This window comes from Pipistrellus hanaki (assembly GCF_964339955.1).
Source record: "Pipistrellus hanaki genome assembly, chromosome: 1".
Taxonomy (NCBI): domain Eukaryota; kingdom Metazoa; phylum Chordata; class Mammalia; order Chiroptera; family Vespertilionidae; genus Pipistrellus; species Pipistrellus hanaki.
The window spans coordinates 167,047,671-167,060,621 of record NC_140503.1 but is presented as its reverse complement, the minus strand read 5'-3'; the positions used below and the strand labels follow the sequence as shown (position 1 = coordinate 167,060,621).

General features: G+C 41.8%; 1 protein-coding gene across 1 annotated transcript in view; it reads left to right on the top strand.

Moving 5' to 3' along the window:
* The window catches only part of PARM1 (prostate androgen-regulated mucin-like protein 1), a 100,190-nt gene extending 90,026 nt beyond the window's left edge, over positions 1-10,164 (top strand). The window contains exon 4 of the mRNA XM_084884805.1: positions 6,243-10,164. Within this exon, the coding sequence (XP_084740931.1) occupies positions 6,243-6,327 (85 nt within the window). The 3' untranslated portion in view covers positions 6,328-10,164. The remainder of the gene's footprint in view (positions 1-6,242) is intronic.
* Positions 10,165-12,951: the final 2,787 nt, after the last annotated feature.

The window sequence follows — 12,951 nt, the reverse complement described above, 5'->3', positions numbered from 1 at the left end:
TGAGGATGTGCCTGCAACCAAGGTACATGCCCTTGACCAGAATCGAACCTAGGACCTTTCAGTCCACAGACTGACACTCTATCCACTGAGCCAAACCAGTCTCGGCTCTCCTTTATATGTCTGCTCAAATGTCATCTTAGTGAAACTTTCTCTGATGGCCATATTCAAAATTATAATCCATGCCTCCCATTTGGAATTCCTCACTTCCCCTCCTGCTTTATTTTTCTCCATTGCACTTATTACCATCCACCTTATTATTTTTCATGTCTTATTTATTGTATCTGCCCCACGAAAATGTAAGCTAACGTGGGACAGGGAGTTTGTCTTTTAATTCACTGTGGGATCCCCCAGACCTCATAATAGAGCCTGATAAAGGTAGATTTTCATTGAATAGTTAAATGAAAAGAGCCAGGCAGAAAAATGACAATCAGAGAATGAAAGCCACCAATGGAAGAAAAAAAAAGGAGGTGGGGGAGGAGAAGGTGACAGCTGCACCAATCTAGCTTTGCTAATAAGCATAACCAATGGATGCAAGACACTAGAGGAGGGGAGAGAAGACATGTGCCTGGGGTAGGGGAAGCCAGGAGAAGGTCAATGGGGGAAAAAGAGTAGACATATGTACTACTATTTGTAATACTTTAAACAATAAAATAAAACTTAAAAAAAATAGCTTTGCTAATGCTATCTAATAAAAGAGTAATATGCAAATTGACCATCACTCCAGCAAATTGACCATCACATGGCTACCCCCATGTGGTCAGAGATCCTGCCCCTATGTGGACACAAGATGGCCAGCAGGGGAGAGCAGTTGGGAGGGACCAGGCCTGTAAGGGAGGGCAGTTGTGGGTGATCAGGCAAGTAGGTGAGAACAGTTGGGAGGCACCAGGCCTGCAAGAGAGGGCAGTTGAGAGGGTCCAGGCCTGCAAGGGAAGGCAGTTGAAGGCAATCAACCCTGTAGGGGAGGGCAGTTACGGGTGACCATCCAGCAGAGGAGGGAAGTTGGGGGCAAACGGGCTGGCAGGGGAGCAGTTAGACATCAATCAGGCTGGCATGGGAGTGGTTATGGGTTGATCAGGCTGGCAGGCAGAAGCGGTTAGGGGCAAGCCAGGCAGGTGAGCAGTTGGGAGCCAGCAGTCCTGGATTGTGAGAGGGCTGTCCGACTGCCTGTTTAGGCCCTATCACAGTGTGATCAAAGATGGCCGCCCCCATGTGGACACAAGATGGCTGCCGCAAGATGGCCAGCAGGGGAGGGCAGTTGAGAGGGACCGGGCTTGCAAGGGAGGGTAGTTGGGGGGACCAGGCTGTCAAGGGAGGGCAGTTACGGATGTCCAGGCCAGCAGGAAAGGGTAAGTTAGGGGTGACCAGGCTGGCAGAGGAGGGCAGTAAGGGTCAATCAGGGTGGCAAGGGAGTGATTGGGGGTGATCAGGCTGGCAGGCAGAAGTGGTTAGGGGCAATCAGGCAGACAGACAGGTGAGAACTTGAGAGCCAGCAGTCCTGGATTGTGAGAGGGATGTCTGACTGCCCTCAAGGGGTCCCCGGTTGGAGAAGGTGCAGGCTGTACTGAGGGACACCCCTCCACGCTGTGCACAAATTTCATGCACCGGGCCTCTAGTGAATGATAAGAGTCTAAGGCTTAATTACTAATGACTAATGAGATGCAAGTTCAGCTGTGTTTTCACAGCACTGATCCCTGTCTTCTTCATCTTTATATCCCTCCTTCTCAGCACATAATAAGCCCTAATTATTGAGTGGCAAGATTCGCTTGACTAAAGAGGAGAGAAAAGGTAATAAAGTTCAAGCCTCGTTGAGGAACTGGGGTTGACTTTTATAAAGGAAAAGGTGCTTCGTAAAATATGTTTGTTTCAACACAAGGAAATTAAAACCTCATTCATCTTCTAAGACAATTGAGCTCCATTAAGTATTGATGCTATAGCTATCTTAGAACAGGTACCATTTGTAGTTGTGGAGAAGGCCTCAAAACCAGTATCACTATCACATGTACCAGTTGTCATCAACAAGGACTCACTGATTGGGAGGAGGGCAATTAGGAAGGACTGTTTCCTCTTGGAGCAAAGTCATTTGAGAAGGAAGCAAAGAGGCCAGGACTTAATACAAATCATTCCCTGTTTTGTCCCCTCGGGTTCTGCTCTGAGCTAACAAAACCAAACAGTACAGTAGAACAACATTGACAGTAAGCACAGCACCATTGGTTAGCCAAGACTATGAGCACTGTGCCGAATGCTTTAAAGCCATGTCATTGCACAGGAGAAATTTAGCTGTGATTCTCTTTCCTCTTCCTATTTTTAAGATCAAAATGGTGGCTTTGACTCTTTATGTGATCTTTAATAAGATGTTTTTACTTTGCCACAGTTATAGTGCACAATGAATTGCCACAGGCCATACAACTCCCTGCTGGCACTGACCAAGCAAACTCCATATATACTGTTTATGTGCTACTGCATGTACGCAGTTATTATCAAATATTTATAAAAGAACCACTGCATCAAGAACAACATATGGGATGTTCAGAAAAATAAGAAGAAAAATACAAGACACAGTCTGTCCCCAAGAGGCTTACCATTTAAGGGGAGTGAAGGCACAAGTGGAAACAGCTATGCTGGTGGGTGTGCCAGCCTTCACGGAGAGATTAAGTAAACAAAACCATTTTGACCTTATGATGATGCCATTTGTTCAGGTTGCTATTCAGATTGAAATTGGATGAGGCCGTGTTATGTTCATAGGACAGGGAGACCTGGGTTTTAGTACCAGCTCTGCCATTAAATCAAGTGAACAAGGTTGTCTAGATTCCCTGAGCCCCGCCTTCCTAAACTTGGAAATGGGAGTATTTTCACCTCTAGACTCTGTAAATGAAAACCTCCTCCATTTCCATCTAAAACAGGCCGTAATTTGCCGGGACCGGTTTGGCTTGGGGACTGAAGGGTCCCAGGTTCGATTCCGGTCAAGGGCATGTACCTTGGTTGCGGGCATATCCCCAGTAGGGGGTGTGCAAGAGGCAGCTGATCGATGACTCTGTCTCATCGATGTTTCTAACTCTGTATCTCTCTCCCTTCCTCTCTGTACAAAATCAATAAAATATATTAAAAAAAATTAAAAATAAAAAAATTAAAAATAAATAAAACAGGCCGTAATTTAAGAAGTTTTGACCTAGAGAGATTGTTTAAAGTGATCATAAATTATTCTCCCCTTATCACACACACATACATATGTGTTTGTCTATCTCTCTATATAGTAGGATTTCAACAAATCTGGCTTGAATCCCAGCACATCCAATTCTTCTTGCTTAGCTAATTAATATATTAAATAAGTCTTATGAGTTCAGTGCATTCCCAAATATGGTTTATCTAATCTCTTGCTTTGCTATTTTTACTTATCATTTTTCTCAACACACTATTCAATCCAATGAAAAGGCTAAGAAAAATGAAAGATCCATCTACTCCTTTACTTTGCTACTGTATTGTGTGTGCAGTGAATTCTCTTCTAATACAGCAGATCCAGGTGCAGTTCTGATCAAATAGTCTTACCTAAAATAACCATTATCAGTAAAACCTGATGACCAGAAGGATTTTAATCCTCTGACCTCACTCCAGCATGATAATAATTTTTAAAAATTCAAATATTAATATAAGAAGCTGGTTTTATAACTGTGCCTGGGGTGTAATTTCAAGAGTTCCTGGTGGGAGGGAGGCTCCCTTTTCATTCAATGTCTTTTACTTTTTACAGATTTGCTATGGGCTTGTGTAACTTTCATTATAATAAAAATTAAAAAGCGATATTGGCCAACACTTATTGTGCATTTACTATGTGCCAGGCCTTTTATATGCATTACCTCATTTAGTCCTCGCAACAACTCTAACACAAATTTTTTAAAGTTTTTCCATTTTATAGATGAAGAATCAGGGGGTTAAAAACATATTCAAGAACATACATCCATTGGCTAAGGGAATAAAATTATATGATAGAAATAAAAAATGGTGTGAGAAGTTAATTTACCATACAAAAGTGAGACAGGAATGCCCTATCAATAAAGGAGCATGTTTATTAGGTAGATGTTGGCCAGCCTTACAATACCAAGTCATGCTGAAATTTAGGCTTGGCTCCAGTCTTATAATCCCCAGGTTTTCACTTGTCCATTCTACTGAACCCATTTCTCAACCATCTTGTTAAAGTATTTTATTGGAATTGGAGGTTTCAAATATGGGGGGATGTTGAGATGGATAGCTCATTCATTCAGTCAAACCAGAAGATCAGTGGTGTGTTATTTGTGATCTCTTTCTTTCTCACACCCACAGAAATGAATGTGGACCTTTAGAGAAACCAACACATCAGGGTGTGGTTCTTAACAACAAATCCACTCTTTTCAAATACCTGGCAGATGGAAGAAGTCTGCAGAGAGTAGCAACAATTATTTTAGCAACAAATAAAAGTATAGCACATTCTTCTTGTGCTTCTCAGATTGTTATTTTCATTTTGCTTAATTTTTATATCTAGCTAAGACTGGGCATGTTTATCCATACTATAAATAGCATAGCTGATTTCCAGTGGCAAGGTGTAATAATTCACACACTAGCACAAACCTCAGAGGCACCACATGCTCGTTTTGTAATATTTTCCCAATCCTGTTATTAGTTTTAGCCTTAAAATTACCATAATTCTTTCCAGGAAGCTCCAAATTTGTGAACAGATTGGCCTTACAGGATGTGTTTTTTTCCCCAATCACTATTTCTTCCACCAACATTTATTACGGACTTACTATGATCCAGATATTCTTCTGAAAATAGAGCTAAGAATAAAGAAAATGGGCAAATAACCCATATGTATAGTCTAGTTAAGGAAGAGAGGCAACAACAAAATAGGTAAAAAAAAAAAAAAAAAATTACATACAATACTTTATTAAATGGTGATGAGACCTATGAGAAAAATGAAATAGGGAGTTGGGGAGGGAGGGAGAGAATTGAAAGTTTAAATGGAGTTCTTAAGGAAGGCCTCATTGAGAAGGTGACTTTTTTATAAAGACTTGAAAAAGATGAGGGAATGAGCCTGTGGAGATCTGGAAGACAACTGTTCCAAGCTGAGGGAACAGTAAGTGCAAAGGCCCTGAGGCAAGATATGCCAGGCATGAAAGGGAAGAGCAAGGAGATAGCATGTTGGAGTAGAGGGAGCAAGAAAAACTGGAATAGTAGCTGATGTGCTTAGAAAAGTAACAAGGGCCAGATCTTGTAGGGCTTTGCAAACTCTTGTAAGTTTTTTGTTTTGTTTTGTTTTTTTTGCTTTTATTGATTTCAGAGAGAGAAATGGAGGGGAAGAGAGAGAGAGAGAGAGAAACAATGATGAGAGAGAATATTGATTGGTTGCCTTCTGCAGATTGAACCCACAACATGGGCATGTGCCCTGACAGGGAATCTAATCGTGACCTCTTGGTTCATAGGTTGATGCTCAAGCACCAAGCTACACCAGCCAGACTGAAAACCTTTCCAATGACTTTAGATTACTTCAATTTCTCATAGAAATAATATTAATTGTGGGGCATGTTCCCAGAATGACCCACCAGAGCCTGTTAAACCCATACTGCCATTGAACTAAGGTGCTAATCAGACTCTGGGAAGCTGAGCTCAAAGCACTGTACTTAGATCCAGGAGGTAGAGGTTTGACTCATAGCTCAGTTGGGTGACTGACTGTGTCAGTTAACATCTCTGAGCCCCATTTTTCTCCTGGGAGAAATAAGGATAACCAATATCTACCCCATGGCTTCATTCTGGGGATCAAGTGGAAACAAAACATAGACGCACTTTGTAGACCGTAGAAACGCTATATAAATGTCAGGAGGGGTGGGAACATTCTTATTTCGGGGGAAATTAAGCCCAGGACCTAAGTAAAAATGCCAGGAATGCAACCTTCCCTTTTTCTCATTACTTCTTTTTAAATAGCCGTGGGAATAAACCTCTCCTTCTCGGCACTGGAGGTCAAGGGGAAAGTCAGGACCCTGCTGATCTCAACAGAAGGCACCATCTGGGCTCCCAGCGGATCAGTCGTAACTCACAGAGTGTTTGTACACTGAGACCCGCCTATGGTGGCTGGGTCTGTTGCCAAGGGGTCATTCTCGCAAAAAACCATGGCTTCCCTCCAGCGGCCCTGTGAGCTTCCCCAGCTCAGGCTGCCAGGCATTAGACTGTCTTCAGATGGACAACTTCTCCAAATAACAACCTCTTCTCCTTCCCACCAGGCACTCCTCCTACGGACGGCTTCTGGACGACCATGACTACGGATCCTGGGGAAACTACAACAACCCTCTGTACGACGACTCCTAACAGAAGAACGTGGCCTGGGGAGAGGGATAGCTCTTTATTTATAAGTGATTATCCAGTAGAATTGATAACAAGTACCTGATGCGCCTTGAGCGACAATCTTAAGCCCTGTTTTATTGGTTTGGTTGTTTCATTTTCCTCCCTCTCCTTTGGCTGCTACAACTTCCCCTTTTTGGTACAAAAAGAACCATTATGTAAAGGTGTGTGGAGGCTGATTTGCAGCTGAAATGGGCCAACCTTCGATGCCGGGCCAGACCACCAGGATGGAAGCTTCTGTACCCACCACCACAGGACCCACTGTGAGGACGGGACAAGGAATCCAAGTGTTTTGTTGGGGGTTACTTTTAGGGGAAATTTCTGTTTGTGGTATTTCTTAAACTTTTATTTAGAAATTGACATTAAATTTCAGTCAGTGGAAGAGAAATGAGTAGTGGGAGGATCTCACCCTGCAGGTGAGGAAGCAGTGGTTTCTCAGATCCCTTCTGAAGGTCTCTTTATCTGGCTGTATCTGACAGGACCCCTATGTGGCTCTACTAGCTGCATCCTAGCCTCTTAGCTGTTTAATTAATAAAAGAGGAAACTAGACAGTGCCCTGAGGAGGCCAGCAGGCAGAGGGGCAGAGTTGCTGGTTGCTGTCAGATCTCAGCTCACCTTCTACCTGTTCTCCCCTCCCGACCACCATCTCTGCTAAGGATGGCTGTGTCCTAGGCATCAGCAGCCGGGATCCCAGCCAAGAGCATTTATGGAGTTGTGTTTCCCCAGGAGCTGAGCTTAGAGAAGTAAAGGGAGAGGCGTGTGGAGGGAGGGAGCTGACATGAACTGAGTATCTCATTAGGTAAAGTGGGAATCAGCTCTCAATAATGGCCAGAGGCATCCACTGCTTGGAGGAGCCCAGGGATTCCTTGCTTTATGCCCACAAAGCAACTGGTTTACTGCTAGCTGTCTGTAGGATAATGACTATAAACTGTTTAAGAAAAAAAAAAAATTTTAAGACGCTATCTGCAATTGCTCCGTGAGGCATTTCCATAGGAAACAGATGCGGTGATTAATCCATTTATTATTCCCATACACTTACCTTGCTAATTTTGCCCTCTACTAAATCAAGACCCTGGGTAGATAGTCTTAAAATCCTGCATAATAAATTTTGAGAAAGAATGGGTCATTTTTGCAGGTACCCATTTATTGGAGTGGTTCTCAACCCGCAAGACAGTTTTGCACCACCACGCCCCAGGAGATTGGTGGGGGGAACATATGAAGATGTCTGGTGACAGTTTTGATTATCGCACTTTAGCGGTGCTAGTCAGTAGAGCCATGGATGCGCTGAACATCCTAAGATGCACAGAAGAGCCCACCACGACAAAGAATTATTTGGCTCAAAGTGTCAATAGTGCTGAGTTCGAGAATTCCTAACTTATTGCCGTGCCCAGCATAACAGAACAGGGCACTCACAGATTTTTAATTAAACAAAATGATTTGTCAAATTTTTATCTCAAAAGTGTTTCATTTTCTAGCTGATAGGTTGTTTTGGGCATGCCAGTTGCCTCTCTATTTGTTTGTGTGTTCTTGATTAGCTTTATTTCATGGCTATAACGACCCTCCTACAACACATGATATTAGCAACTGGCATCTGATGTCCTGACTTCATGGAGGAGAAAATATCCATTGGGTCCCATTTCAAAATGTGTTATATTATCTAGCAATGTCATAAAGAGCTTGACACTGGTTGATTTTTATTTTTGAACTTGGACCTGCTGCCATGACTCTGTTAGTTTCCGGAAACTTGACCCTCAGCTCATCCTGTCACTTGTTATGACCAGTAAAGAACTGGCCTAAACCACCATTGCCAGTCTGTCTGTCCTAAACCCCTCTGGTGTCACAGACACCCGGAGCTAGGCCGTGTCCACAAACCTGCCATCCCACTTTCTAAAAAAGAATTTCTTCCTAAACTCTTTAGGCACCAAAGGAGAATGAGCAGCCTCCAGGGCAATTTTTAAAAAGGAGTGAGTAATGAGGAGTGGAATTCTGATATCTCAGATTATTTAAAGCAAAAAAAAAAAAAAAAAATGTTTAAAGTGGATATTCTCAGAAAAGAAAAAAAAAAATGGGCAAGAATGGCCAACCATGACCCCTTCAGCAACAGTTGGCCTGAATAACTGTCCTCCTTTCCCACCCTCATTTCTTGCCTAGGCTTTCTTTTTGGCAAAGGATAATTCAATTAAATCAGAACATTCCATATTTTTTTCTTTCCCCAAAAGCATTCTGACAAAGTGTCCAGGAAACCCCTGGTAGAGGTGCAGTTCTGGACACTGCTTTCGTCATAGACACTGGATCAGAGGAGCCAGCCTCTTGCCAAGAAATTCTGACCGACACAAGCCATGGACTCAGCCAGCACCTTTCCTTACGGAGGCTGTGATTTTGCAAGAGCAGTCGATGCCTTTGGTGTTCTTATTAACTTCCAAATCCTTACAGAAGAGAGAGGGCCATGGACTTAAAGCAGATATCAACCAGCAGGCAGTTTTACACCTCCCCCAAGGTGACAGCTTCCCATAAAAACTCTCACTCCTTGAGAGGTTAGTTTAAAATACCAATACGACAAACCTTATTTTGCCAAATGAATTTTTTCTTCTATTTTTGAGTTGGCCAAAGGATTTTAGCAACTGAAGTCAACAAACTTGCTACACACACACACACACACACACACACACACACACACGAAATATGTGGATAATTGATGACCTTTACCTCAGGGAGAGTCTGTCCAGCTCTACCCAAGAGAAATGGCTCCATCAGATCTAAACAACCACATACCATCCAGGGACAGGAATAGTCAAAGCATTAGAGGAATGTCAGAGCAGGAGGGAGGCAAGCAGCCTCTTCTTAGACTGTAGCTTATAAATGATGAAATAATGAGATCCAACTTTATTTTCTTTACTCGTGGCCCCAGTGAAGGCTCTGCTCTCTCTGGATGCCTGTGTCGTCATTTCTTAAATGGGGGTGATGCTTTCATATTGACCTCACCCCATGCTACCTCACAAATGTGTTGTGAGGACTAATGAAACCATGTCTACAGTGTTTTCAGTTTCTGCAGAGGAATATTTATAGACATTTTCAGTATTTTAAGTATTCTATAGGCATATAAATGATCTCAATTCCTTGTTTGTTGTTATACTGGTGTGTTGTTTTTACTTAAATCTATAACATGACAGCTGTATCATAGCCACACCAGACAGCTCTTACTGCTTCAGGCTACCCACCAGTGCAGCTACTGCTTGAAGGTTAACCACACCTGGAACCACAAAGGTTAGCTTCCATCTGCAAATGAAGGAAGGTTGAGACATATGCTCACAGACTGTTGAGTTAGGACCCAGGAGGTTAGGGTAGCACAATATGGATGCCTGAGCACTAACAGCCTTTGCCATCTTGGGGTCTTCTGGGTTCTTTGTGAAGTTGATTTTGGTTTGATATCATCTGTTTTCCCTTCATCTTGCTTGCAAGGGTGCATGGTTCAACCCCTTGCATCTGAGAAATGAATTTTGCAACTGGGCTAGATGCTAATTTGCACGTCGATCCACCTTCTTTGCCTTTAACCTTTTTTTTTTTTTTTTTTTTTTTTGGCAAATGAATGTACCATTTCAACTTTGATTTAAAAGTTCTACTTGATATTGGTAATAAGTGCTAACCAAGAGACCATTGCCAGATTGCTTTCTTAGGGTGAGTTAGCCAACATCGCTTAAAGATGGAAAGTTCTGCAACTTCTTTGATATTGGATGTAATTGTATCTACATTTGTTGTAAGACTTATTGTATACCAATTATATAAATTAAAGGTGTTAAAAGCTTGTGTCTGACAATCGTGATTTGCATTTTGATATGTTTTGTTACTCAAGCCATTCAGTTGATATGCCCAATATTGCTTATATTAAGTAGCTCTTGCATGCTCTTATAGAAAATTTATTCCACATCAATAAATAACATTTTCTACAGTGCAGGGAATTATCTCTGATATTTAAAAAGAATTGAAGAATATCAGGAATAAAGCAATTTTCCAAACAGTAATTTTACTATTAACTATATACCAGGTCTTATAAAACAGATGAAAAAAAAAAAAAGAAACTTTGATTCAATGAATAGATGGTGATGCATAATCAAGTCACGTAAAAGCATATTGGCATCAGTAGTACATTTGATAATACTTGGTTCATTCTCTTTCAGAAAGTTACATTCAGTATACTCATCTTTATCTGACAGTTAAATGCAAGTGATATCAACCATCCAAAATATAATTTCAACTCTAAGAAGCTAACCAAAGATTATTCTGGTTCTGAAGCAAAGAGCAACACCAAACTTGTAAAAGGTCTCATCTCTTCCCTTAAGGTACCTAGCCTTTGGCAGATGCAGAATGGACTACATTTACTGCATTAAAGCAGCATTAATCAATTTGAGCAAACAAATAATTGCATTTCTATTTTAAGCAAGACACTGAATATTTGCTATTTTAAAAAATGATTCTAATTAATACTCATTATGGACTTTAGGTGCCTGTGGGCATTGTCAAATGTAATCTTTGCATCAGCTATCGTGGCCATGGATTTTGCAACATATGAGAAGAATGGAACCATCTACAAACTAGAGCTCATTGGTGTCACAATGCATGTAAACTTCACATCACATTTATACCTGGGACATTTATACCTTAGATACCTGGGTTCCAGGACACAGCATGGGCAAAGCCAAGTCAGGAAATAGGAAGAAAGCATGGGACAGTCCCTTTCTGACTGATTATTTGTTATTTCTTGAGGACCTAGTATGGGCATGAAAACAAGTAAAGACTTCATTATTCCAAGCATGCCTGAACAGAATTGGTCAGAAATCACTTTTATTTTATTTATTTTTTTTAAATATATTTTATTGATTTTTCACAGAGAGGAAGAGAGAGGGATAGAGAGTTAGAAACATCGATGAGAGAGAATCATCAATCAGTTGCCTCTTGCACACCCCCTACTGGGGATGTGCCTGCAACCAAGGTACATGCCCTTGACCGGAATCGAACCCGGGACCTTTCAGTCCGCAGGCCAACGCTCTATCCACTGAGCCAAACCGGTCCCAGCCAGAAATCACTTTTAAATGCACATAGAAAGAAATGGCTTAATAATATGTAGTGTCTATATAGTATGAACTCTTGGCTTCAAATCCAGTATTTTCCCAAGTATTATACCTTTCTGAAGTCAGATCATAATCTGTTTTGATTGTTTAGCAACCTATCTACATCTTTTACTCTCCTAAAATTCAATAGCACTAACCAAATGTTGGCCATATTTTGATTGTTGTCAAAGCATTGAATCATAAATGACACTTGAAAAGCACTGATCAAATTGGGGGAGGAAACCTGTAAGAGGTCTCATCTCTTCTCTTAAGGTTCCTAACCTTTGGCAAGTGCAGAATGGACTACATTTACTGCACTAAAGCAGCATTAATCAACTTGAGCAAATAAATATATTGTATTTCTATTTTAAGCAAGACACTGAATATTTACTATTTTTAAAATGATTCTAATTAGTATTCATTATGGACTTTAGTGCCTGTGATCATTATCTAATGTAACTTTTGCATTAGTTACAATAGGCATTTCACTCTCCCCATTTTACAGATGAGGGAACTGAGGTTCCAGAATATTAAGTCATTCATGTCTGTGCTGAATTCTATGTCCTCCATAATGAATCAGATGGCTCCTTCTCGCCACATATTTACAGTTTAGTAAGAGTCAGGGTTGGGATCCAAACCAGGTTCTTCAGCCACCAGAGCCCTTTGTCTTTTCCTACCTCAGGGATTGGTATCTGATGTAAGTATGACGCAGTTCCTATACCTCTTGTTAAGTGGGACCTTCTACCCTTTGCAAAGTCTTCCTAAGCTATTTTGGGCAGTCGTGGAGGCATCTGGCACGCAGCCCATAACAAGCCCAGTCAGCTCCCAAGCATGTGTCTGCTGACTCCTGCTGCCCTCCTGGGCTGTGTTCTCTGCCAAGGGGGAGGCAGCCTCCCCCGACCCTGTTCAGGCAGGACACCAACACAGGGTGCCTCTGTCTCCCAGAGTTTTAGTGACTACCTCACTCTTAGTTTCCATTTGTGTCTTCCCTGTTCTCCTCCTGTAGTTACATGTGAGTCCACAGCAGCTTCCAAGGATGCTGCCCTTGGAATCACTCATGCTCTTACCCAAAGGCTCCATCTTCATGCCCACTTGTCTGTCCTTGGTGTCATAATGATAATGATAGCTTTCTCTCACATGGCACTTACTATGAGCCATATATTGTCGTAAGCACTTTATATGAATTATCCTCCCTATGAGGTAGATGTTATTAATAGCCTCAGTATACAGTTGAGAAAACTAAAGGCCAAAAAGGTATAGAATCTTGTCCGAGGTCACACAGCTACTAAGTGATGGGGCAGAATTCAAATGGCAACGGTTGACCTCCAAAGTCCATGCTCTTGACCACTTCTACAAAGCCCTCACTCTATGCTGGAGGTTCTTGACACACACACTCACCCGTCATCAGACAGGCCATCTGTGTCTAAATCCAGTGTGAGACAACCTGAGGCCCCCAAAAGAAGGTTTCTAGAGTGACTAAAAATGG